General features: G+C 55.1%; 1 protein-coding gene across 4 annotated transcripts; it reads left to right on the top strand.

Annotated features, from left to right (window-relative positions):
* The first annotated feature begins 1,391 nt into the window (after positions 1–1,391).
* On the top strand, positions 1,392–24,392 carry MSI1 (musashi RNA binding protein 1). Of its 4 annotated transcripts, none has more exons than XM_060612447.3 (15): positions 1,395–1,628; positions 1,798–1,838; positions 2,403–2,484; positions 2,583–2,667; positions 5,550–5,591; positions 7,135–7,227; positions 10,865–10,913; positions 12,090–12,172; positions 12,645–12,762; positions 15,522–15,602; positions 16,908–16,964; positions 20,042–20,110; positions 20,890–21,044; positions 21,441–21,504; positions 22,596–24,392. In XM_060612447.3, the coding sequence occupies exons 1-14, from the start codon at positions 1,570–1,572 to the stop codon at positions 21,480–21,482; spliced, it is 1,056 nt and encodes a 351-aa protein (XP_060468430.1). In that variant the 5' UTR covers positions 1,395–1,569; the 3' UTR covers positions 21,483–21,504; positions 22,596–24,392. The 4 variants fall into 4 exon arrangements, with proteins under 4 accessions (XP_060468432.1, XP_060468431.1, XP_060468430.1 ...); XM_060612446.3 differs by having other exon boundaries at positions 1,402–1,628; positions 20,857–21,044; XM_060612449.3 differs by lacking the exon at positions 16,908–16,964 and having other exon boundaries at positions 1,392–1,628.
* The last annotated feature ends 359 nt before the right edge of the window (positions 24,393–24,751 follow it).

The raw sequence follows: 24,751 nt of genomic DNA, 5'->3' as shown, positions 1-24,751 counted from the left end.
CAGGACTGGGAGGTGAGTTGGGAGGGAGGGGCTAGTGTGGCACTGAGATCCCCAGCAGGGATGGGGATGTGGGGGGAGTGGCTGTCTTAGCCTCCAGCCTTGACCCTTTCTTGGCTGGTCTCAGCCAGGGAATTGAGAGGAGATGGATGTGGTGAGGTGGGGTTAGGGAGGGTGGCCCCTGGCTCCGCGGGTGATCTGGAATGGATGTTAGAGTTCCCTGGCTGGAGGGAGGTAGTTTTCGGGGAGGGTGAGGTGGCTCCCAGGAGCGTTAGGTGAAAGTGCGGGAGGGGATCTCAGAGACCCGGAGATGGAGGCGTAGGGAGGAGAAAGGAGAAGTGAAGGCGGTTGCCTGCATGGGGAGTAAATCTCAAACTGAGGCGGACTGAGAGAAGTAACTCCAAACGCAGTGGGTAGGCGGCTTAGGTTCTTCCAATCCGATGGGGTTGGGCTTAGAACTCTGCAAAAGAAGGGGGTCATTGGGAGGGGACGGTGCACAGCTGCGCCGGCGGCCTCCTAAACTGGAAACGGGAGGTTCTAAGCGGCACTGACCCTCTCCCCCAGCCTCGGTGGGGAGGGCCGGTGAGCGTCCGGACCCGGCTTTCCCGAATCCAGACGGAAGTCTGAGTAGGGCTGACAAGTGAGCCAGGAGTGAGAGAAACAGTGAAGACTCCTTACACTGAGGGTGCGGGTGGCAGGAAACAGAGAACCCGGGCTTGGGTCAGGGGGGTTCCTCAACAGACCACACAGAAAGGATGTGGGGGAGTCGAAGGGGACAGCAAGGGCTGAGAAGGGATTCAGGGAACTGATACGGTTGCCACTGGGGTGCTGATGGAGGATCCCCACGCAGGACGCGAGGCATTGCAAGGGGTCCCCAATTTGGATATAGAGGGTATGGGACACTGAGGGTGGACTGAGGGCCGCTGAGGGGGAGCCCTGAATCAGCCTCGGAGGAAACTGGGGGCCTTGGGGGCAGCTTCTCGTTCCCACTGGGGGGATGGAGGGCTTCTCACTAGCTGGAACACGAGGGGTGGGGGGCACTGGGGCGATCTCCCTCCCAACCCAGGGATATTGGGGAGCTCTTAAATTCTGGATAGCGGGGACCTGAGAGGGAGGACTAGAGGGTCCCCGATCCGGAACCGAGCTACCTTGAAGGCACCGGGAAGCGCTTCATTCCGGGAGGGCGTTCCCACGGCCCGGCCCCGCGCTGGGCTGGGTGGGGGGTGCGGCCGCGCCCTGGTCCCGGCCCGCCTCGGGATTCGGGGTCTCTCGCGCCCTCGGGGACCCGGGAGCCCGGCGGGAGCGGGGTCCGGACGCCGCCGCCTCCGCGGGCGCGCGGGCGAGCGCGGGGCTTTATGCGCGCAGGGCGGCGGGGGGAGGAGCCGGCAGGTCGGCCCCCGGCGGGCCCTCCCCTCGGCCGTCCCCGCCCGCCCGCCCGAGCGGGGTCGGGGGAGGGGGCAGCATGGCCTGTCCGTCCGGCCCCCTTCGCCGCGCTCCTCATCTGCCCCGCGCCGAGCGCTGCCGCCGCCGCCGCCGCCGCCGCTCCGCTGCCCGCGCCGCCCGCGGCTCCCGATGGAGACTGACGCGCCCCAGCCCGGCCTCGCCTCCCCGGACTCGCCGCACGACCCCTGGTACGGCCCGGCCCGGCCCGGCCCGGCCTGCCCGGCCCGCGCCCGCCCCGGCCCCGCCAACATGGCCGATCCGGGTCGGGCCGGGCCTCCCCGGGGCCCGGGCCCGCGCCCCCTGCGCCCTGGCGCCCGGCGCTCACGCGGGCCCTTTGTGTCTCTCCTCCTCCCGCAGCAAGATGTTCATCGGGGGACTCAGTTGGCAGACTACGCAGGGTGAGCGAGCCCGGGAGCGCCAGCCGGCCAGGCAGGGCACCCTGGACCCCCCGGCGCCCCGGAACCGGACACCCCAGCCCGGCCCTGCGCCCTGCTGACCCCGGGCGCCCCCGCGCCCTCTTTCGCGCCCCGCCCGGGGACCCCAAGAGCGCAGGGCGATCGGCGTGCGCGCACGGCCCAGCGGGTGGAGGGGAGGAGATGAGGGGTTCAGGGGGCATCGGGGGGTGGGCTGGGCCCCCGGGACCCGCCGGCGGCAGCGCCAACTCCGCTCGCACCTGCGGCTCAAACTTTTGTGAGGCGGCTCCCGGAGCGGCGGGAACCCGGCCGGAGCCGTCCCCCCTCCAGCCCAGCTCGGCCCTCGTCTTCCTGGAGCCCCCGTGGGCGCCAGGAGGCTCCACGGGAGCCGGGTGAGGGCTTGGAGGTGGGGGGGGGGCAGTGGAGAGCGCGCAGGCTGCTCGGCGCGGGGGCGGCCGGGCCGTCGCGGGGTCACCGGGGGCAAAGGACGGGGGAGGGGGGGAAGGGCGAGGGGCCCGAGCTGGTCCGAAGGCGGGTGTGTGGTTACAGAAGGGCTGCGCGAATACTTCGGCCAGTTCGGGGAGGTGAAGGAGTGTCTGGTGATGCGGGACCCTCTGACCAAGAGATCCAGGTGAGCCCCTCACCCCCTCCTCCTGCTCCCGGCTCGCCCCCCTCCACCGCCACTCACTGCCTTGTAACCATCTGCCTCTCCCTCACTACGGCGCGCAGGGGTTTCGGCTTCGTCACTTTCATGGACCAGGCGGGGGTGGATAAAGTGCTGGCGCAATCGCGGCACGAGCTCGACTCCAAAACAGTGAGTGGCCCTCAGGGCTTCGGGGGTCCTTTGGGAGAGGGAGGCCGCCGGAGGAGAGGGTCAGGTCTCTCCCCGGGGGACAGTTGGACGGGGTCCTTAAGGAAAGAGGGAGTTTTCTGAGTAGAAGGGCTGCCAAGCTCTGAAACTTTGTCACTGGAGTCGGGGGGGAGAGGGAGGAGAAAAACCCCAGGCCTGCGGTGAGATGCTACATCCCCCAGCCCCTCCCTGTACCTACTAATCTTGATGCCTCACAGAGCAGCTTGGGGTGGGGCTAGGTCCCTCCCCTAGCCCAAATTGGGTGAGTCAGGGTTGCAGTGACCCACCCCGTGGCTTCTCTGGACTCTAACTAGTATTTGGCTCCCCACCACCACTGATCCGAACCGATGGCAAAGCATCACTGAATCCCCCCTCCCTCTCCCCCCCACTCCTTTGGTCTATGAGCTCCCCGCTTTGTGTGGAAGACGTGAACCTGCTTTGCCCAGGAAGGGATTTATGAGGAGGGAACTGGCTTGCCTGGAAACAACCCTTCTGAGGGCTGGATTTGAGGAGAAGCTGCTTTTTTGGCATTCAAACTCCTAAAACATTTTACTGCTGTCCCACTGCTCCCCAGTGTCTTGGGCCCTCCAGGGGGCGCTGGCCCAGGCCCCTGCTCTAGGGGAGAAGGAAAAGGAGGAAGTCCGAGGAGGGGCTACTCTGTGATGGGGTGACCCGAGGCCAGGGGACCGGGACAGTGTGATCTCTCTCCACACTCCCCCACTGTCCTCCAGCCCTGGGCCTCCCTGTGCTTGGGTCAGTCACTGGCTCCTGTTTACCTGCAACAATAGCTGGTTGTGCCCAAGAATTTGCTAAATTACCGCCTGTCCCCAGCTCCTGTTATCTCTGCCCAGTGGCTCCCACTCCTGCTTGCAGTAATGAGCAAATGAGGCCAGGCCTCAACTTTGCCGGCTCTGAAAGGATCTTCTTGGCGCAGACTGAGTGACCCAAGCTGGGAATGGAGAGACAGTGGCCTATTGTTTTTGGTGATTATCTGCCATCAAGCTGCCAGTTCTCCTACCATCCCCTGTCCTCAGAATGCACTGATGGCTTCTGCAGCGCTCAGGAAGCTGAGATTTAGGGACTGGGTCTGGGGGCAGGGTGGGGTCATGGAAGATTGATAAGAGAGAAGGGGGAAGGAGGGTGTGATGGGCATCCTTCTGAGGTTTGGGACTCAAAAAGGCAAGGGCTTTGTGTTTGGCATTCTCCGGCCTGGGAGAGAGGGGTGGGGAGGGAGGTTTATTGTGGGGAGTCTATTTTGGGTTCTGACTTTCACCTTTTATTTACTTGTTGGGTTTTATTTATGTTGCCAGCTGTGAGTCAGAGTGGAGGTGGGGTGTGTCAGGGATCGGGTGTGCGTGGGTCTGTGAGACGTGGCTTGGGTACCATCTCCCCATCAGGGTCTGTACAGGGGGACTGTTTGAGGTGCTCTGGTGGCTGGGGAGGCTGCTTCCAGGAGAAAAAGAAGGATGAAAATGTCCGTGGAGGTATGAAATCACACCTGCAGACAGGGGAAATGGGCAGTTGTGATTTTCCCTGGAGCCCAGTGGAACTTTGGGAGAGAGACGGCATTGCCCCAGCATGGATTTTAGAGGCTCCTTCTCTGTGGGCGGATCCACTGGAGAGCCCAGAGGAGGCTGGTCCCTGGTTCATGCCATTCAGGCAGAGAGGAACCAGAGCCGGTTGCTTAGAACGAGGCTGAGTTTTGAACAGAAGGAACTTTGGGAAAAGATAGATCTTCCCTGCGATTGGCTGGTGAACTTCTGAGTGGTATCCACCCATGTGGGTGGCAAGAAGCTCTGGAATGACCAGGCCCCATAGGTCCTGCCTTGATCACAATGTCTTGTGGCCTGGCTTCTGCTGTTTATCAGTGTGAGTATATACCCAGGAGCACCCAGGTGCATCTTGCTTTTCTCCTTTGGTTGTTCACAGCCAAGGGCAAAGGTGGCCCGCTGGTAATAGCACCTTTGTTTGCGCAATGAAGGGCAGTTCACAAAGGGCCGCTTTCACCCATGTTATCTCATTTGATTCCCTATGGCTGCCCCTGGGAAAAGTGGGTGTGATTATCCCCACTTTGCAGATGAGGGAACTGAGGCTCAGAGGGGTGAGCAAGTTACCAAGATCACAGGCTTGGCCGGGGCTCAAAGTTTCTGAGTCCAAGTCCCGTGCCCTTGTGCGTCACCAAAGCCTGCGTTCTGATTCACCCCCAGCCTGGCTGCATTATCAGGGAGCTGTTTGCTTGCAGCCTCGAAGAAGGCTGTTAGATGTCAGTAGTATTGGGGAAACAGAACTGAGTCCATTCCTGGTGATTTATGAACTCTCTTGAACCAAAGAGTATTTCCATCCACTAGGCTTCCAAAGTCTGGATTACATGCCTCACCTAGACTGGTATCATCTGTGTGAAGTCGGTTAGGTGAGGAAGGCCCTTGAATACCTGGTGCTTGAAGAAGTAAGACTTTGCTTACTTTGTTGGGGTTCCTGCTGCGAGCTAGACACCTTGCCAGGTGCTTTGTAAGCATGATCTCAAGTAGTCTGCAGACGACCCCTTTGAGGTGGGTGTTACTATTTGTCCATTTTGCAGGTGAGCTTGGCCCTGAGGCTCAGAGAGGTTAAGTAACTTGCCCAACGTCTCACAGCTGGGAAACAGTGCAAGTGGGATTTGAACCCAGGAGCCTGGCACTGGGGCCTAAATGCTTAATGACTACACTTTTCTGCCAGAGGCTGTGGTGATTTCTGTCCTGTGTCATCTCTGTGTCCTGGGATGAGAGAAGTCCACAGGGCTGAAGGCTGTGTGGTCACCCATCTAAACTGTGATAACCAAGCCCCTTTACCTCTCCCTTCTCTTTCAGATTGATCCCAAGGTGGCCTTTCCTCGGCGAGCACAGCCTAAGGTAGGTATGTCCATGTCTGGGAGGAGCTGTGTTACTACGGGCAGTGATTTTCCCAGCATTCTCTCCTATGGGAGATGCTTCTGGAACCTTCATTTGGAGTGTTATGGGAATAGACTGGGATGGGAGGAGGGAGGATTCTTAATGTCCTTCGCTCTGTGGATTGAAGACATCCTGCATCTTTCCATCTGTGCTCAGGGGTGGACTGGGAGGGGGCTGCATGTGTTGGGAGAAGGAGGAACCCCTCAGGGGATTCATTGTCCTGTATTTGAAGCCAGTACACTGTGGACCCTGAGTCGAATTCTGACCTCATAGATCACAGCCTCTAAACCCAATGCCCCTGGGGAGGTCAAACCCAGGACAAACACCCCCTGAGGCTTAGCTAGAGTCAGGCCAGGGAGCTATCTCTGACCCCCCCTCCCCATCACCTTTCTATCTCTGGGGGTTCGGTATGTTCAGCTTGCAGAGGGGGAAGGGACCATGAGGTTGGTTACCTGTTGTGTTTCAACTTGGGTGAGTGGCTGCCCTCCCCGTGCTTTCTTTACCTAGTGCTGTGGCGAGTTCTTTTGGGTATATGGAAAACAGAATTCTGAGCAGTTGAGCAATATAGCATTCAAAACTTTTGGTGCAGGGTAAGGGCCCAAGATTTTACTCCAGGTCCCAAGGCAACTAGCCAGATCTTAATTTTTAAATGGTTAAATATAGGGGACAGGAAGGAAGGCTGATTACAGTACAGGGAGCCAAGGACCCCTGAGTCTGCTGACTTAACTTGTGTCCTAGGACTAGGTTCCTCTCCAGAAGATCTCAGTTTCCCCCTTTACAAGGGGGTTGGCAGGAGCCAGGATGCTGCCCAGCTCCTGTCACAGCGAAGGAAGAGGGACAGGTTTTAGGAGACAGGAAGGGGACATCTCTGGAAGGGTCCAGCAGAGGGCCTGAAAGCAATTATGGAGCAGGTATTCGAAGGAAGCCGCACCAGGGAGCACATGGTCGGAATTGGGTTAATTCCATTAAGCAGTTTGGTGACAGAAGGTGCTTTAGTGTTAGGATGGGGCTGGGAATTGCTGTGGATTAGCCATGCGCTCCTGGGGTAATTAGGACCATGTGTTCTTCCTAAAACAGGGCTGGGGCCACAGGGCTGCCGGAGGTTGGGTTGGGAGGAGGTTGATGAGGAAAATGTCGGCATTGAGTTCAGGGGAACCCTGTGATGGGCCTCAGTCTCTCCCAGGGGTGCTGGTGGGGTCTCTGAGTTACACTGTGGGTCTGGGTCACTAACCCGTCCCCTTGGTTCTTACAGAAGGCATTTTCCCCTACACAGACTCCAGGGAGGGAGGCACACTCAAGTCAGCCAGGGTGTGGGGTGCACAGCTGCCCATGACAGGCCTAGAGGCGGGGGTCCAAGGGGGAGCTCGTTGGGCGGGGGCTTCCGAGTCGCTAGGGCCACAGAGAGCTTGTCAGCTGGCGCCCTGGCAGGAGGGCTCGAGCCCCTGCTGGTGGCAGTAGGCCACAGGACTCAGATGCCCACTTTCTCATTCCCTCCCCCTAACAGATGGTGACTCGAACGAAGAAGATCTTTGTGGGGGGGCTATCAGTGAACACCACGGTGGAAGATGTGAAGCAGTATTTTGAGCAGTTCGGGAAGGTGGGTCAAAACCGGGGGTGCCTGCTGGGGGTGCTTTCGGGGGCTGTGGAAGCCCTGTAGAATTGGTCAGTATCAAGCAGAGTCCAGCCAGGTCATTCCAGTCCCTGCAAAAGGTGAAAAGGCGGCCGGGTCCTTTTTGTGGGTGAGCCCAGGCCAACCCACAGTCCAGGCTTCTGTCCTATCTGTGGGCCTCAGCCTCTGGATGCATCCCCGGGGAGAGAAGCCACATAGTAGCTGTCTCTGTGGTTGCCCTTCCCCTGTGTTTTTCTCTTGCTTATCTTCATTCTCCCAAGGGAGGCTGCTCTCCCCTAGCCAGTTCAATCCAGTCACCCCTGGGCCTCCTGGGAGTTTGCACCTGTCCAGGCCACGGGCGGTTGCACCTTCCCCCACTCCTTCCTGGTAAGGATGATAAGGAGGCAATAAATACGACTCCCAATTGCACTCAGCACCCTGCTTGCACAGGTGGGAGCTGGGGGAGGTGCTGATCCCCTAGCTATTTGGAGGGAGACTGAGGAGAGCACCCTAAATTTCTGATCAGGCCCAGCAGATTGGCTCTCAGCTCTGAGGTGCATTGAGCTTAAATTTCTGGATCGTTTAGTTTACGAAGGAGATGTGGCATCATCAGACAATAGGGTGTCCCCAGGAAGGTGAGTAATGTGAACATCAAGGTCCCATGGGGATATGACCAAGAGGGGGCCAAGTTTTAAGTCTAGGGGTGAAGGGGGGCTGCTGTGCTTAGTGTCAGGGTTCCTGGTCTTCTCTTACATGAGACGGGCTACGGGCTGTGTCTCCACCTTGCCATCAAGGCATTTTTCAGTTGCCTGTTAGGCAAAGGGCAGAGGAGAACCGCCCCTTGGAAATGGGATGTGAGCTAGGAACTGGGTGGGTTTCCAGGGCCCGGTCTCCAGGGGAGAAGGGGAGAGGGTGGGAAGCCCCCTGGCCAGCGGATGCTGCAGGCGTGGGGGCCACAGGCCTAGGCTCAGGCGCCTCCGTGGGGACCGGGGGTACAGGACTGAGGGCAGGTCGGCGGCCTGGGCCCCAGAGGGAAGGGCGCTCCTGGGAAGCAGCAGGCCCGCTCGGCTCCGGCGGGGTGTCTTTGTGTCTGAGCGCCGAGCATTAGAGCTCGCACTAATCTGATCCAGCAGCTGTGATTGGAGGCCGCCTGCCCCCGGGGCCGGCGTTGCCATGGCAACCGGGCCCCAGGAGAAGCCGTCAGCGGCCGCGTCTTTTGTTCGGGCCTAAATCGGCGTTGGCATGTGAAACCGGCCCGGGGAGGCCAGGGGGAGCCGGAGAATAGGCTGCCAGGGAGCGAGGGGGACAGCCGGGAATGCCAAGGGCCCCGCGGCGGGGGGCCCCCCGCCCGGATCGAGGGGCCGCCGCCGAGGGGGGAACAATGGTCAGCCGCCATGGCTGCCACTCAGGCTTAGCGGCCGCCGAACTTGGCGGCTCCCACTGGTCAGCAGGCCTCGGCCGCCTCCCCTCCCCCTGCCGGAGCCCCCCTGCCCCCGGGTTCCCATGGAGACCAAAGCCTATTAAGGACACTGGGCTGGGAGCCTCCCTCCCCTCAGCTGGCCCCAGGAGGGGACACCAGTGGGGGTCCCTGGACCCCCAGCCACTTTCCTTGCTCCTTGCCCTGGCCTCAACCCCACTGCCCCACTAGGGGTCTGTCCAGCCAAGGCTCGAGTTGAAGGTTCTAGGGGGCCAGGAGTGGTGGAGTTGGAAGTCGGGTGGAGGAAGGCGACAAGGGCGGTGGATTTGGGCTAAATCAGTTTGTGGGTCAGGCACAAACTCAAAGCTGTGGGATTAGGGAAGAGGGTGTGGCTTTTACTCATTCATTAATTCAAAAAATAATTACTGAGCACAAGTCAGGGTGCTCCATAGGATGGTCATCACCATAACTGACACATACTGTCCTCATGGTACCTTCAAAGCAAGGGGTGTTGGGCTGCTTGCTCTCTTGCTTTGCTTCTCCCCCATGTGACTGTAGGCAAGCCCCTCCATAATAAAGGTAATAATAGCTGTTATTTATTAAGCATTTACTGCAACCAGGTACTGTGACTTCGTGTTACAGTGCTGTCATTTAACTCCTCCATACAATTGATAAACACCGTTATGCCCACTTTACAGATGAGGCAACCTGAATCTGGAGACATAAAGCCACCAGCCCAAGGTTCCCCAACCAGCAAATGCAGGATCTTGGGTTCCATTCCAGCCTGTCCTACTTAAAGCCTGTATTTTTATCACAACTCTCTCTCCTTTTTGGATTTCTCTCTTCTATTGTTTAAGCAAGGGGGTGGGGAAGATGTGCTGAGCCCAAAGTGTCTGCGCAGTTTGGACAGTGAGGCTGGTTTGGGATTGGGACTCAGCGTGCGTCCATAAGGGTGGGAGTGAGAATGGCACTCCGCTGCAGGCCCCTGGAGCAGAAAGCTTTTTGGGAGGGAGGGAGGTGTCATTTCCCTTTGAGATTCTCCAGGGGCCCAGGAGCCTCCTGGCTTAGTGGGGTCCTGGTTCTCCCAGAGGGACTTCGGAGGCCTGGTGCGGCTTGGCGCCTAAGGAGAGCTAGAGGACCACCCTGTTCAGGGGCTGCCCTTGCCACTTAAGCAAGGAAGATGACAGGCTGGAAAGAGAGCCACGGAGAGTCGGGGAGAGACTGTACCCCGTGGCTTCAGGAAGTTTTCCTTCATCCCTCGGGTGTGTGATCATTTGGGGGAAGGTCAGCAGCTGAAGTGGGCTGTGTGTGTGGGTGGGGGGAGGGTATCAGAAGCAGCCCTTGATTTCCACCAAGGACAAATCAGACCTTAGCTTAACCCCATGAGGTGGCTGACATTGGCCCAAGAATTAAGAGGACAGGGGGGAAGCACCAGATGTAGGCAAAGGGAGGGAGATGGGACCGTGGGAGGGAAGCTCAGGCCTTTGGCTATCCATGTATCCAAGGGATTGCCTTGAGGGAGCAACAAGAAGAGGAGACTGAGGTGCAAGGGACTGGGAATCATGTAGACCATCCCCTTTCCTCAGCCCCCTGCCCCTCCCCCAGTCAGTGGGAGGCAAGCAGCCCAGGCACTGAACTCTACTTGGTTTAATTACAGCCTCTAGCAAAAGGAAACCTCAATTAAAGGAAAAGATCTGTACCAGGAGAGGAGAGTCAAGTCTGGCTGGAGTGGCTGCTGTCCTCCTGGCCTTTTGCAGAAAGGGAAGAGGCTTTCATTTCCCTGTTTTTTATCTTGCTCCCATGTTTCCTTCTTTAGCACCCACTCCGTGCCTCCTTCTTCCAGGCTTGGTCTAGGATTTGCTGTGTGACCTTGGGCAGGTGACTTCACCTCTCTGAGCCCATTTCCTTATCTACAAAATGAGGATCTTACATTGCAGGGACTGTAGAGAGTCTGATGGGGCAAAGTGTCAGGCAGGTATTTGGTGTTGGGTATTTGCAGGCTGATCCTTTGAGAATCTGGTGGTTGAATGGGAGGTGCCTTGGCATCCAGTTGCGGGGTGTGGATGGAAAGTGGTCCCCTGCACAGGGAACAGGTTTAAGACAAAGCCTAGCCTGGGCAAGAGGGGAGTGGGTGTGGGAGCCCCTCCTGCTGGGTTGTGGCAGGTCCCCTGGTATCTGGTGGGTCCACCATGGCAGGCTCTGTTTCAGGTGGACGATGCCATGTTGATGTTTGACAAAACCACCAACCGGCACCGAGGTGAGTATGGCCCCCTCCCCCTTTCCAGGCCAGGCTGGGGGCCTGTGGTCAGCCAGGGGGCTGCAGGTCACAGCTGCCCTTTCATCTTGCCTCCTGACATCCTATCCCCAAGGATCTGCATCCTCTCCCGGGCCTGGCCTTACAGAAGGCTTTTGTCCCGCCGTTTCCTGTGCTAGAAACTTGCCCAATTGCAGACACCCGAGAGGAGCAGAGGAGCAACCTCCCCCCTTCCAAACTGAGTCCTCCACCCCCGCCCCAGCCAGTGTCTGCCCAGCCAGTGTCTGCTGGGCTTACCTTGTCCCTGGTAACCAGAGCTTAGGCTGGGCAGCCCCAGGGTCAGGCCGACTCCACAGCCCTGGGCGGTCTGCTCCTGCTCCTGTCTCCCACCCCCACCTAGGACCTGAGCCCAGCTCCCGACCCTCCCCCTTCCCCCCCGCCCCCGAACCTGTGAGCATCTGGGCCACAGTGTGCATTGCCTGGTTGTTTTTCTCCCAAGGGCCTTGCCTTCTGAGAAATCCCATTACAACCCCTGGGGCCTCCCCAGGAGGAGGTGGGGTTGTTTCTCTGGTTGCTCTGGGGCTTTGGGTGTATTAGCCTGTTTGGGGATTGAGGTATGTGCTGGTGTGTGTGTGTATGTTGTACGTTTGTACCTGTGCGTGTGAGGGTGTCTATGTCTGAATATTTATATGTGCCTGGTTTGTCATGATAACTATCCACATGTAGGGGGGCCTTCGTGAGCACTGACGAGTATTTGTGGGGCAGATGGGTACCGAGGTATACGTGTGTGTGTGCGCCTCTATGTCATGTATATGTGTGACTGTACAAACATATGTTTGGGTGTGCACACTTTTGTGGAAATGTAAATAAGTGTTTGTGTGTGTTCTTTCTTCCTTCTTCGGAAAGCACCTGAGAAAGAAAAGGCATGTTCATCACTGCTATAATGTTTTCTAATTTGCTGTGTGACCTCGGGCAAGTCACTTCACTTTGCTGAGCCTTGGCTTTCGAGTCTGTAATTGGGGAGCTAGGAATCCTGTCTCAGCGGGTGGGTAGTTGAGAGATTCCCAGGCTTTTGTTAACTCTCAGGAATTTGGCCTGTGAGAGCCGTGGTAGTGTTGATATGACTCAGGCTGGGTTTTGACCACAAACCCTGGTTTTGTCCCTGCCTTTGCCCTCTAGGGTTCGGGTTTGTCACGTTTGAGAGTGAGGACATCGTGGAGAAAGTGTGTGAGATCCACTTCCATGAAATCAACAACAAAATGGTGAGGGGGGATTGGATGGGTGGAGGGGCAGAGAGGAGACGGGATGCTCGGAGGTTCTGGAGGCAGGCAGAGGGGCCTCACGGTCAGTGGGGCACAGCCAGCTCTCCCACCCTCTGAAAATCTGGACAGGAAGCCAGTGTCTCGTGGTGGTTAAAAAGCACGGCTGGTGGAGTCAGAGAGACCTGGATTAACATCCTCACTCTGCCGCTTGTTAGTCTAATCATTAGGCAGATGACTTCCCCGCTCTGAACCTCAGTTTCCCCAACCGTCAAATGAGAGTGGCAATACTACCTCCGTTCTGGGGTTGGTGTAAGCTACTACTGTGTGCAGAGCCATTTACATAACCTCTAGCAGCTAGCGAGCACTCCATAAGTGGGAACTATGAAGTTAATGATAAGGAGGCCTGCCAGGGAACAAGAGGGTCTGCGACCCTATGTCTGTAGGAGGAACTGACCATCAGGTCTCCTTGCAGGTGGAATGTAAGAAAGCTCAGCCAAAAGAGGTGATGTCGCCGACGGGCTCAGCCCGGGGGAGGTCCCGAGTCATGCCCTATGGAATGGACGCCTTCATGCTGGGCATCGGCATGCTGGGTATGTGCTAGGCCTGCACCTGTGGTTACTTCCTGCCCGGAACTGCTCCCAGGGCCACCGGTGGTGGGGGCGGGAGGGGGGGGGGGGGTTGGTGACGCGTAGGTGTCGCATCTCCTCTGTGGTCGGCCCTCCTGTATGAGTCATTGGGCGGGAGTGAGGACCAAGGAGCTCAAGTCTTGGAGCCAACCCAGGGTGGGGTGATTTGGTTATGGGGTGCTGCCCTCTAGTGGTAGCCAGAAAGTGGTCCTTATTAATTGATCCTTCTGTCCATCTGTCCATTTGTTCATCCATCCATCTCTCCAGTAGTTATTGAGTGACTATAAATGCTGGGAACTATGCCAGAAAATACAACAGTGACTTTCCTTGGAGTTTTGTGGTCTGGCAGGGAAAACAAATTAAGAATATAAATAAATAGGGTTAGGATGGAGAAGTATAGGGTGCCAAGAGAGCATGGTCATAGAGAACATGACCAAGATTTGGAGAAGCCAGAAAGGAAGTTACATTGAAGCTGAGTCTGTGGGTTGGGTAGGTGCTAGTTATAGGAGGTCAGGGAAGAAGGGAAGGGTAAAGTGTTCCAGACAGAGGAAACAGTATTTACAAAGACCCAAAGACTTTTGGGAAGGCAAAAAAAGAAGGTGGCTGCTCCTTGTTCATTCAACTAATATTTATTGAGCAGATTCTGAGAGGCAGGACCTGCCCTCCTGGGCTTCCCCATCAAGTGGGAGACAGGAGTCAATAGGCAATGATACCACATAGTGCTTGGAGGCTGTGGGAGGCCCAAGGAGGCACCCAAACCCACCTGGTGGTCAGGCAGGCAGGCTCCCTGGAGTAAGTGCAGGTTGCCAGGAGCCTGGGAAGTTGAGCGGGGGTCAGCAGTGCTTGGGGCCTACAACTGAGGGTGGAAAATCTGAGCTGGGCCTCCCAGGAAGCTCACAGTCTCCCTGGAGAGACAAGATGCGGACACACAGAAAGAGAACAGTACAAAGGAGTCTTTCTGCCAGGTATGGGGGGAGGGGTGCTCTGGGGATTCGGCGGAGGGGGCATGGTATGGGCTAGAGGATCAACAGGTAGAGTGGGTGAGGAGAGTACCCTCCAAATGGGGCACTGTCTTCTCTTGAAGTTTTCTTTTAACTTTTTATTTGGAAGTAATTTCACACTTTCAGAAGAGTTGCAAAAATAAAATAGTACAAAGAGTATCCATATGCCTTTCACTGGATTCACCTGTTAATTTTATACCCCATTTGCTTTATCATTTGCTGTCTATGTGTGTGTGTGTATGTGCATGTGTGTATATATATACATGCATATATACATACACACATACAATACACTCGTGATTTTCCACTGAATCATTTGAGATTAAGTTACATGCATTATGGCTATAGCCCTTTACCCTTAAATACTTCAGTGTGTATTTTCTTTTTTTTTAATGTTTATTTATTTTTGAGAGAGAGACAGAATGTGAACAGGGGAGGGGCAGAGAGAGAGGGAGACACAGAATCCAAAGCAGGCTCCAGGCTCTGAGCTGTCAGCACAGAGCTGGATGCGGGGCTTGAACTCACGAACGGTGAGATCATGACCTGAGCCAAAGTCGGATGCGTAACCAACTGAGCCACCCAGGTGCCCCTTTCAGTGTGTATTTTCTAAAACTAGGGGTATTTTTTTTTTCATGAAGCCACATTATATCCAGCTCATACATTTACGTTCATACAGTATTTAAATCTATTTTCCAGTTTTATCTGTTGACCTAATAATGTTCTTTATAACATAGTTTTGCTCTCTCAAATAAGACCCAGGCTAGAATCAGGTATTGCATTTAGTTGTCCCATCTCTTTAACCTCCTTTGGTCTGGAACACTGAAACTGTTTTCTTTTCAAGGTAATTCATTAGCTGGTTTCACCTCCTTTAAAAAATAACAACAAAAAAAAGTGACACTGGTGGTTAAGAGACTCGGAACCAGTTAGCTCTGAATGTGAATCCCAGTTACACAATTGTTATTCACTCTTATCACTCGCTGTTACTCGCTATATGATTTTTCTTGTAAAGCCGCACATATTTATTAGATGCATACAAGTAGCAGGCACCAGGAACTTGTCCTGAAGATACTACAGAAATAAAAAAGATGGGGGAAGACAGAAAATCAGCTCTTAGAAAACCCTGGGGATGAGTTCAGATAATGATCATTGGTGCTATCGGAAAATAGATAAATATTGCAACTGATGAGAGGGAGGACTCTTGTGGAATGACCTCTCCAAAGAGGTGACATATGAGCTGAGACTTGCACAATGACAAGGACACAGTCATGGGAAGACCTGGGAGAAGCGTGTGTGCTCCAGGCAGAGGAAAGAGTATGTGCAAAGGCCCTGAGGTGGGAAGGAGCTTGGTAGATTTGAGAAAGAGTAGAGAGGCAAATGTGACTGGAGAAGACTGTAGATGAGGAGAGGAAGAAGGCAGGAGCCAGAGCACAAAGCATCTTGGTACGGATTTGGATTATTCTTAGCCAATGTGTCACCTCTCTGAGCCTCAGTTTCCCTGTTTGTAAAATGGGTCTCCTAATAATACCAGCCTCTTAGGATTCCTGTGAGGCTTAAGGAGAGGATATGGTGTGCAATGGTAAGCACACTTGTGTTTGGTAAATTTGACTGACTATTACTTGTGATACAAGGTGGGGAAGGAAGTGGATGGCTCAGATCCTTCTCCTCTGAGCAGGGTCTGAGCAGTACGTGAGGCATCTGACACTAGCCCACTTGCCCTATCAGGTTACCCTGGTTTCCAAGCCACAACCTACGCCAGCCGGAGTTATACAGGCCTCGCCCCTGGCTACACCTACCAGTTCCCCGGTAAGTCCTTCTTGGTGTCTCTCTGCCGCCAGCATGTCCCCGGTTCCCGGGCAGTCTGACTCCTCAGGGCGGTGTCTGGGGGTGCATGGCTGGGGGTGGGGGTGGTCTGCCTGCTGGAGGCTTGGAAGGAAGGGCATGTCTGAGGAAGGAGCACCCCTCCCCACCCATCCCCTCCTCACCCCTTCCCTAGAAGCTGGGGGCTCCCCCACCCCCACCCCACGTGGTCTTGCATGGCACGATTCTCTCCCAGGCTCATCTCTGCCTGCGTCTTGCCTTTCTCTCCTCCTCACCCCGTCCTGAGTTGCCACTTCCACCAGAGAAGGCATCAGACTCATTCATGGTGGAGGCCTCCCTGAGGGCCAACGCCGGCTGTGTCTTTATGGAGATGCTTATAATGACCACGTGCTATGCTGAGCTCCTTCAAGGCCAGCAAGACCTTTTGCGACCCTGAATGCTGAAAAACAATTTAAAAGCCTGACGATCACCACCCTCATTTGTAATTCAAAATAAAAATAACACTAGACCTTAGAATAAGTGGCAGGAAGCCCAACAAAGCTCTGAATTTTGCCATGATAACTATGCAACGTTGTTTTCTTTGAAATATCAGATATCAAATTTTTGCAAGCTTTTTTTTTTTTTTTTTTTCCTGGCCTTATTTTTTTTAGAGGGTCCCTAAGCACTTGCATTCTTTGCCTTTCAGGCTGTCTAGCTTAGAGTCCTTTCTGTACATTATGTTGTCTAAGCCTGACAACACTCTCGTTGGGGAAGTGTGATCATCCTCCTTTTACAGTTGAGGAAATGGTCTCAGAGAGCAAAAGTGACTTGCTAAGAAGACCCACCTAGAAAGTGGTGGAGCTGGGAACCCAACCTGAGCCTGACCTGCTCCAGGGTCATTGTTTTTTATCAGTGCTGCCTCCCCAGCTCCTCCCCCTAAAAACAAAAACAGAAACAAACAACAACAACAACAACAACAACAACAACAACAACAACAACAGTAAAAGAGGAGGATTCTGGAAGGTGTTTTGGTGCAATGTCAAATCTTTTAAGAAACACCAGAACGGAAGCTCCGGCATTGCCCCGTGGCCAGGGTGTAGGGGGCAACTCTGCCTACTCTCTCTCTCTGTCTCTCCTCTGTGTCTTCTCCACCTTTGCCTGCTGGGGACCGTGCTCTCCCCATCCCAGCTCTCGGGTCCTGTGCATGGCCTGTCCCCTACCCAGTGTCCCTGTGGGTGCATTTGTCCTCCCTGGGCCATGCCCCAGGGGCCTCCCCTGTATCTTCCTAAGCTGTTTTACGTTTCATTTTAGAATTCCGTGTAGAGCGGACCCCTCTCCCGAGCGCCCCAGTCCTCCCCGAGCTTACAGGTCAGTCGCTCGGATTTCGTACACCTCACAGGCCTCATGGGGAGAAAGAGAAGGACCCAGGGATTTTCCCCGGGGAAAGCTAGTGGGACCCTCTTCTCCTGCCCACCAGCCCTCTGACTGTGGGGATACAGCAGACTCTGCCCAGGCCCTGGCCAGTCTGTGTAGCTACTTGGCCCTTAAGGGTGGGGCATAGGGCCAAGCCCAGCAGATGGAGGCAAAATCACTCATTCATCCATTTGGCAAATATTTATCTAGCGCCTCCCGTGTGCCAGGCACCAAGTAGACTCTGGGATCCAGCCGTGAAGAAGCCAGGGTCTCAAGCTCAGAGCAGAGTGGGCCGGGTGGGGACTTTGACAGACTTGTGCACATGCCTCCACTCCTTGCCAGCCGACCCTTGCCAGGACGGGATGCACACCTAGTACTTTCAGATCTCAGTTTCCAAGAGAAGCCAGGAACCCAGCTTTTGCTTTGGAATGGAGTTTCCCATCATTTTCAAATGTTGGCAACAAATTCCAAATTGTTAAACCACTGCAGGCCAAATGAAACCTATCCGAGGGCCAAATACAGCCCCCGGGGCGGCCCATTTGCAACTTCTGAGCAAGTGGATGAAGGTGCTTGGCCATCAAGAGCCTTTTCTCCAGCTGCAGCTTGCGCTTGGGCCAGTCAGCTCTGCTCTGGAGCAGGGGGGCCGAGTCCAAAGGGAGGGGAGGAGTATGTGCAAATGAGGTGGGCTGCAAGGGGTTTCTCTGTTCAACCTGCTTCTTTCCCCACCCCACCCTAGACTCTCCCCCCCAACCTGGCCGTGTGTGGAGGACGTGAGCATGGATGCTGCTTTAGATGAGACCTTCCTTCCAAGGGGTGCTCAGGGGTCCCTCAAAGTGGGGGGAGGGGAAAAAACAGGGGGTGAGGAAAGGGGAGGGAGTAAAGCGTCCTATAGGTGGGGGTGGTAGTGGCCCTTCCCTGAGCAGAGTTGGGTTCGACCCGCGATGAGGGGTTGGAAGCGGGGGTTCCTTTCTACTCATCTAAGAGCTTTGTGTTGAGGACCTACAGTGTGGGACACTCCGCCAGGCCCTGGGGGCACAGCAGGGGCAGGACAGAGCCAGGCCCTGCTCTCACAGGACTTGCAGCCTAGAGAGGAAAACAAATACTTATATAAATGAGTAATCCTTTAGAGTCGTGAAGCTCTTGCTCCGGTTGGCCATGCTGACTTGGCTTTGTGGAAATGCCTCAACAGACCAGGAACCAGACCTCAGAGCCCAGCCCCTGCCCTTAAAGAAGTGAGAAAGAAATGTCCCCTCAGCAGATAGCTTGGTGCAGGGGAAGGGGTTTCCCCTGGAGGTGTGGGGTCTGAACTTTTCTCTTGCCTTCAGGAGACATGGGTATTTTCCTTCACGCATTCAGTAGAGATTTATCATGTCAGATGCTGTTCCAGGCAGTGGGGATACCACAGTGAATGAGACAGACAAGGCCCCTGCCCTCCTGGAGCTGGAGAAAGACAGCAATAAACAAGTAGACAACCAAACGAATAAAATACTTGTGGAGGGTGAGAAGTTCCATGAGGAGAATAAAACAGGGAGATGTTCCAAGGCCTTGGGGCCAGGGGCAGGGGGCTGCCTTTGCGAGGATGGCCAAGGAAGGTGATGTCTGGACGAGGAGCCAACTGTATGGCTCTTAGGCAAGGTGACTTCACAGTGTGGGAACACTGCGGTCCCAGACTTTAAGCCCCCAGACCAAAGGCCTTGCCAGGAATTTTCAGGAGCCATTTCCAGGTCCCTAGCCCCAGGTCCAGTTCCAGTTCAGGGTCAAGGTCACCAAAACAGTCCCCAGAAGGTGCATCTTGGGATGGGAGACAAGTATTCCTGAGGGCAAACCAGCTCAGAAGATCCTGGCTTTGGGTGGGGTTGTAGCCTGAGGGGCTGCAGTGGCAGAGCCAAGCAGTAGGGGGCGCCCACCACCCCAAGCCAAGGGAGCACCAGGTTCAAGCCAATGGCTTATTTAAAAAGAGGTTCCGGAAAAAAAAAATAAAATAAAATAAAATAAAAAGAGGTTCCGCCCCCCCCCCCCCCCCCCGCCAAAAAAGAAGAGGGAGGTCCCTTTTAGGGGCGCATGGCTGGCTCAGTCCATAGAGCATGCGACTCTTGACCTTGGGGTTGTGAGTTTGATCCCCTGGATGTAGAGATTTTTTTTTTTTATCTTAAAAAAAATAATTAAAAAAAAAAAGGTTTCTTTTACTCCTTCGGCAGACATTTATTAAACACTACTGTGTATAAGGCACTGTGGAGGCGGACTGGAGGTAGACAGCAAACAAGGGAATAGCAATTATCTCTGTGTCTGAAGAGGGGATCTGAGAAAAGGGGGCTAGAGGAATTGGGGGGAGGTAGTGGTCACTTCTGGCTGGGTGGCGGTCAGGGGAACCCTGAGGCAGGAAATTGGGGTGCACACAAGCTACTGAGGGCGTGCTCTCAGGAGAGGGACAGTGAGGGAAACAGGACAGGCAGCAGAAGGGTTGAAGCCAAATTGTGGCCTTGACTGGAATCTGGCTTCAGCCTGATTCCACAGGCAGCTCTGGGGCACTCACCGCACCTCAGATAAGGTCCCACCTTGAGGCAGCAGGCCTGGCTTCTTGCACCCCATGTCAGTCAGTCACTGGCTGCAGTCGGCTGAGGTTGGGATGAGGGCTGTAACCTCCCGGGGACCTCTGAGCTAGGTGGCCCCATTCGGCGGCCAAGGGCACTCTCTGGAGAAGGGGACATCGCTCAGAGCAGCTGGGGGGGGGGGGGGTGCCCCGCCCCCACCCTCTAGGAGTTTTATGTGGTTCATATGTGTCCCTTGAGTCCAGGGGGGAAACCGAGGTTCCATCCATTGCTAGGAGGCCATCCGCTCTCCCACCTTTCTCCATCCATTCCGTGGGTCAGGGCATAATTGGTGGCCCAAAGGAGTTCTTTCTGCCTTGGCACTGGAGCTGCACCGACCCTCTGAGGTGGGGTAAGGCTGGAGAGACGGCCCAGAGGGGGCCTCCGTTATCCACCTCCGTGCCTTCAGCCACCACACTGAAGTGACCATACCTTCCCTTTTAGCCATTCCTCTCACTGCTTACGGACCAATGGCAGCAGCGGCGGCGGCAGCAGCTGTGGTTCGAGGGACAGGTAAGGCCTTCTGGGATGCAGGAACCTGACGAGGGGTGGCAGAGAAGTCTAGAGGGAAGGGGAGGTAGCCACTGCCACCCTTTTGCAGAGGAACTTATTCATTTGCTCCACAAACATTCACTGAGCACATTCCTGGTGAGCCAGCCAGGAAGGGGACCCCTTGTCCTCAGCTTACAGGCTGGTGGGGGCATCAGGTTTTATTACAAAGGCAGTAAATTCTGGAGGATGATTCTGCTCTGCTGGGGGAAGTCAGGTCCTAGGGAAGCTCACAGCTGGAGCCTCTCAGGAAGGCTTCCAGGAGGAAGGGGCTCTTAACTTCTAATTTGAAGGCAAGAGGAAGAAAAGTGTCCCCCAGGGAGGTCAGTTAGCATTAAGGGGGAGCACAGGAATGGGGAGTGGAGAGAAGAAGGTAGGAGAAACCAGGTCCTGGGGAGACATGGATCATTTAAGCAGTGGAGTGATGTCGCTTTTAGAAAATGCACTCAGCTGCAGCATGGGGAGAAGTCTGATGGGGCCCAAGAGGGGAGGCCTGGAGGCCAGTGAGGAGGCTGCTAAATGGTCAGACAAGATGGTGGGAGTGGATGGACTTGGAGAGACCTCCAGGAAGTGGACCCACAGGCCCTGCTGGGATGTCGGGTTGAGGGAGAGGGAAGGGTGAAGTCAGGGTGGGTGGAACAGGTTTGAGGGGGTGTTGTGGGGCAACAGTGGGCGCCGCGGCTATCACCGTCTTCTTTCTGGGTTGCCAGGCTCTCACCCCTGGACGATGGCTCCCCCTCCAGGTTCAACTCCCAGCCGCACGGGGGGCTTCCTGGGGACCACAAGCCCTGGCCCCATGGCCGAGCTCTATGGGGCAGCCAACCAGGACTCGGGGGTCAGCAGTTACATCAGCGCTGCCAGCCCCGCCCCCAGCACCGGCTTCGGCCACAGTCTTGGGGTGAGTGGCTGGTCCTGGAAGACTCAGAAGTTGGAGGAGGGAGAGGCTTTGTCTTTCTGTACGGGCAGAAGGGAGCCAAGGGATGATGGATGGAAAAAGAGTGTCACCTAGGGGGAAGAGTTGGGGGGCGGGGAGTCATCATTCAGTGTGCCGGGCATGAGGCTCTGGGGACATCACGCAGACTCACCATCTCTGCCCACCCAGATTCTAGCTCAGGAATGTCCTAATTTTAACCAGGGTACCGGTAATATACAGATTCCAGGCCCTACCTGCGGTGGAGGTGATATGCGCAGGGCTACAGAAGGGTCCGTGCTTCACCCTTGGTCTGAAGAGAGGAGCCCCGGGAACTTCTCTGCTTCCCTAAGAATCCAGGAATCAAATTTTTTTTCTTCCCAGGGCCCTTTGATTGCCACAGCTTTCACCAATGGGTACCACTGAAGCAGGAGACAGGTGGCAGGAGGTGAGGAGGTGGGCAGGGGTCGGGTGGGGGTGGCCCTGGGCAGGCCGATATGGGCAGCCCAATCTGGGCCATAGACCTTGTCCCTGCCTTCATGGAGCCCACAGTCCGGGGAGGAGACGGAACTTCCAGCAGCGGTCAATGAACCTGAAAAGCTGCTCCACCCGCTACCTAAAAAATGTAAATGAAAAACACAAGGCAGCACATACTACCTATCAGGCAAAGAGTTTTTAAGATTGCTAATGCCCAACATTGATGAGGGTGTAGGGGAAGCAACGTGTAAATTGACTCAGGGTTTCCAAAGGGCGGACTGACACTATTTATCTAGATTTTAAACATTCATGTCTTTGACCCAACAATTCCACTTCTAGGCATTTATTTGAAAAACTGCAAGGGACTGGGGCGCCTGGCTATCTCAGTCAGAAGAGCATGCGACTCTTGATCTTGGATCATGAGTTCAAGCCCCACGTGGGTGTAGAGATTAAACAAAAAATTTTTTAACTGCAAAGAACTGATATGCCCATCAAAAGGAGAGTGTTTAAATAAATTAGAGCATTTCCATACAATGGAATATTACACAGCCATTAAAACAGGATACTGTCAGCAGATATACACATCCAGAGAGTGTGAGAGAGATAACTCTGTACACACAGTCATATGAGGATACTGTGTGAACCTGGGACCTTTCCTTCCTTCCTTCCTTCCTTCCTTCCTTCGTGCATTCATTCAAACAACTAGTTATTGAGCCCTGTTTCAGGAAAGAAGGGTGTATGAGACAGATGAGTTCCCGCTCTCATTCTACAGACAAAAATCAAGCGAACAAATGAGATACTTCCAAATGATGTGAGAAGGGGTTACTTCAAATTAGAGATTCAGAGAAGGTGTCTCTGAGAAGTTGGCAATAGAATAAATCCAGTCATTGAAAATCTAGGGAAAGAGCATTACGAACTGGGAACAGAGCCTGCGAAGTGTGTGAGCAAAGCTCTTCTAGGAGAGCCTACCTGTGTTCTGGGGACCCTCAAAGAGAGGCTGGGGTGGGGAGGTGGCAGGTTGCCACAGGGTCCCCGTAACCATAATCTCCTGCTGTGTTCCAGCGCCCCAGCCTGCAGCTGACTGAGGACCACAGTGAGCCAGCGAGGGGGCGGGGACACCTCAGCCGCAGCCGCCGCCCCCTCCCCCGCAGCGACTCGGACCGCTACTGCCTGCCCCCAACTCCCTGGGCCCGGCCCCTGCCCTGCTGCCCCGGACAGCGTCTGGCTCCCCTACTAACCTCCTCCCTCTCTTCCGCCCTTGGCTTCCCTCCCCACCTGCTCCTCTCCTGCCCGCTTTTATTTATTTTGGATTAGCCGGTTGCCCCACCCCCACCCCTCTGGTTCTCCCCTCTCAGGTCTGCGCCCCTCCCTCCCTGCCGCGCCCCCATAGGACCCTCCCCCCCAGAAGGCTTTTGTATTTGTGCATAGCTAGAGTGAGGGCGGAGGGGGTCTGCTACAGGCCGCAAGCCCTACGCTTGTTTTTTATTCTGATTTCCCCTCCTTTTCTCTTTCCTTTTTTTTTTTTTTTTTTTTAAAGAAACCGTTTTTTAAACTATTTCTAGGTTTGTGAATGTGAAGCCCCAGGCCGTAGGGGGCCAGGGGCCAGGTGCCCCCCACCAGCTGAGAACAAAATGTCTATGTGGGTGTGGGCTCCTGGCCACCTCCCTCCAGCCCTGGAAAGGAGGACAGGGTTGTGTAGGCCAGGCCAAGCCCCTGGAACCATCCCGTCCTGTATCATATGTAAATACTGTGAGGTGAAGCCCCTTCCCCTCTCTAAGACCCCTTGGGGGTGAGGGCATCGCCTCACCCCACCCGGCAAAGGTCTCCCCCTGTGTTTCTGTCTCCTCCTCAGACACCGTTACTGTAAGCTTGCAGGCCTCAACTGTGGCCAAGGCAAGCCCACTCACTCAGGCCCTAGGGGTCAAGGCCTTGGGCCTGCTCACCCCAAAAACCCAGCATGGGGGCAAGGGGTGAGGAAAGAGAAGGGCTCGCCCGGAACCACTGCTGGAAAGGAATTAACTCTCCAAAGGTCTCCCCTGCTCCCTGCCTAGGTCAGGCCTTCATGGTTTCTGCTCTGAGCCCCCCATGAGCGGGCATCAAGGGGGTACTTTGGGAAGGGGCGGACCCCAGGGGAAAGCAAAGGGCTTCTCAGGGAACCCCCACATTCTCTCACTGAAGTTTCCCACCAGGATGGTCCCATGGCCAGAGCCCCTTGGCATCCCCGAGCCCCCAAGCCCCCTTCAAAGGAAAAAGAGGCTCAGGGTCTGACTTCATGAACAGTGAGTGACCTGGCTGGCATGGCAGGGCTGAGGCCCACTTACCTGTTGTTGGCCCCCCCTCTATGTCCCTCACCCCAGGTCTGAGGCTGGGGACCTAAGCTCTCTTCCCCATCACAGTTCCCATCCCTAAAAACCCCTTTGGAGAGTTAATTGTCTGTGTGAGGTGCTTAACCTATTAGCCCTGAGAACACAAAGCAATAATCTTTGTTACTGAGATGCGCGGCTGTTCGTGGTTGTTTTTTTTTTTTTTTTTTTTTTTTAATGTTTCCTAATAAAAGAGAAGCTGCATTTTATTGGTTTTTATTTTTAATTTTCTACACGTTTGAGCTGAGTCATGAGAGACTCAGCTTCCTTCTCCTCCCCTTCTTGTGACCCCATCCCACCCCACTGGGCCCACCTATGGGCTCAGGGCCCTGGAATTCCGTTTTCTGATTTGGGGAATTTTTAAAAAAGATGTTACATGGTGTTTTGAAGCCAGCAAGTTACCACCCTCCGGTGTCTCTTCTCTCCACATCTGTAACTTCTTTTTCCAGGTTTTATTTTCAGTTTTAAATTCCTAATAAATTATTTGAAAACGGTGCTGGGTTTGTGAATGTCTTGCATCTCTGTGTACATTCAGGTCCAGGTATCCCAATGATACTCTGTTTTCTCTTCTGCATTTCTTCTGAAAGTCTACACTGTCCACTTGGCCCAGCTTCCATGTACAACTTCTTGACCAGCCTCAAAGCTTTGTGTTGACGATGAGATACCACTTCACACCCATTAGGGTGGCCATTAAAAGGGCGGGGACAGGAGGGGCACCTGGGTGGCTCAGTAGGTTAAGCGTCTGACTTTGGCTCAGGTCATGATCTCAAGGTTTGTGGGTTTGAGCCCCACCTCAGGTTCTGCACTACCCATGAAGAGCCTGCTTGGGATTCTCTCTCTCCCGCTCTCTCTGTC

Source organism: Panthera onca, chromosome D3 (assembly GCF_046562875.1).
Source record: "Panthera onca isolate mPanOnc1 chromosome D3, mPanOnc1 haplotype 2, whole genome shotgun sequence".
In the NCBI taxonomy this organism is placed as follows: Eukaryota; Metazoa; Chordata; class Mammalia; order Carnivora; family Felidae; genus Panthera; species Panthera onca.
Note: the sequence above shows the minus strand (reverse complement) of the source record. Positions and strands in the feature narration are given on the sequence as shown.

Coding starts and splice junctions, on each gene's coding strand:
- MSI1 (XM_060612446.3), top strand. CDS start 1,570: ATGGAGACTGACGCGCCCCAGCCCGGCCTCGCCTCCCCGGACTCGCCG. Junction 2,668..5,549: donor ACGAGCTCGACTCCAAAACA/GTGAGTGGCCCT, acceptor CTTCTCTTTCAG/ATTGATCCCAAGGTGGCCTT. Junction 15,603..16,907: donor CTACACCTACCAGTTCCCCG/GTAAGTCCTTCT, acceptor GTTTCATTTTAG/AATTCCGTGTAGAGCGGACC.